The 881-nt window shown below is 40.5% G+C and overlaps 1 protein-coding gene across 1 annotated transcript; it reads left to right on the top strand.

The window, feature by feature from the left end:
• Nucleotides 1-6: 6 nt before the first annotated feature.
• Nucleotides 7-626, top strand: LOC109593687 (uncharacterized; the record flags this gene model as incomplete). The annotated part of the gene is made up of 4 exons (XM_020008659.1): nt 7-135; nt 182-244; nt 324-388; nt 430-626. Coding segments are annotated over exons 1-4 (411 nt in total), but the record flags the coding sequence as incomplete, so codon positions are not given.
• Nucleotides 627-881: the final 255 nt, after the last annotated feature.

The raw sequence follows: 881 nt of genomic DNA, 5'->3' as shown, positions 1-881 counted from the left end.
TGGTTCCGATGGTACAGTAACTCACCAGCAGCTGTTAGAGCTACTAGCAATGAGTGGAGGAGCAGGAGGGGGAGGGGGAGCAGCACCCACTGGTACCGGAGGAGGTGGCAGTTCTAACAGAATGGATATACTTCAGTAAGTATATTATCAGATAATTATTATATTTAATTAATTAATATAGTGGGCGTGGTCCTGGGTTAGGTGCTGGGCATGTCATTCCAACTGACAGAGCACAACAAAGACCGTAAGTATAATGATATTATTTATAAATTATTTTAAAATTTATTTTTATCATGTGCGTACAATGTACATGTATATTATAGACAGCTCCAGATAGGTGACCTTCAAACTGCGTTGGAGTCGTTACAGATGCCCCCGCCCCCAGCTGGTGAGTAAAGTCATGTGATGCTATTGTGAGACTGTTTGTAGGTGGATCTGGTGCTTCTCCTTCTGGTAGGAGAGAGGAGGGAGAGAGGGAGAGTGGCCTCCAGTTGAATGAAGTGCTTACCTCTGAAGCTTTGCGTCCGATAGTAAGAGAGGGTGATATTGGTAGTGACCTTGCCCCTCACTTACCACCTACTAATGAGGACACGGAGACTGCTCTTACTTCACCACAGTTTCAACAGGTATATAACTTTATGTTTTCTGATGCATATGTATATGTTCTTATGCTGCACAGAAATTTTGAGCTGATTCTGATTGATGAATTTTTAATGTTGGTCAAAAAATCTGGTCAAGTACCCTGTGCAGGGTACTTCATCAAAAATGACCAAAATTTACTAGGAGAGAATTTTCTATTTTTATTACATTTTTTGATGCATATACATGTACTTGTGTTGTGTAGAAAGCTTTGAGTTGATTCCGATCAAAATTGGATTTTT

Source organism: Amphimedon queenslandica, unplaced genomic scaffold (assembly GCF_000090795.2).
Source record: "Amphimedon queenslandica unplaced genomic scaffold, v1.1 AMPQUscaffold_147_Cont27826, whole genome shotgun sequence".
NCBI lineage: Eukaryota > Metazoa > Porifera > Demospongiae > Haplosclerida > Niphatidae > Amphimedon > Amphimedon queenslandica.
This window is presented reverse-complemented; position numbering and strand designations above follow the sequence as displayed.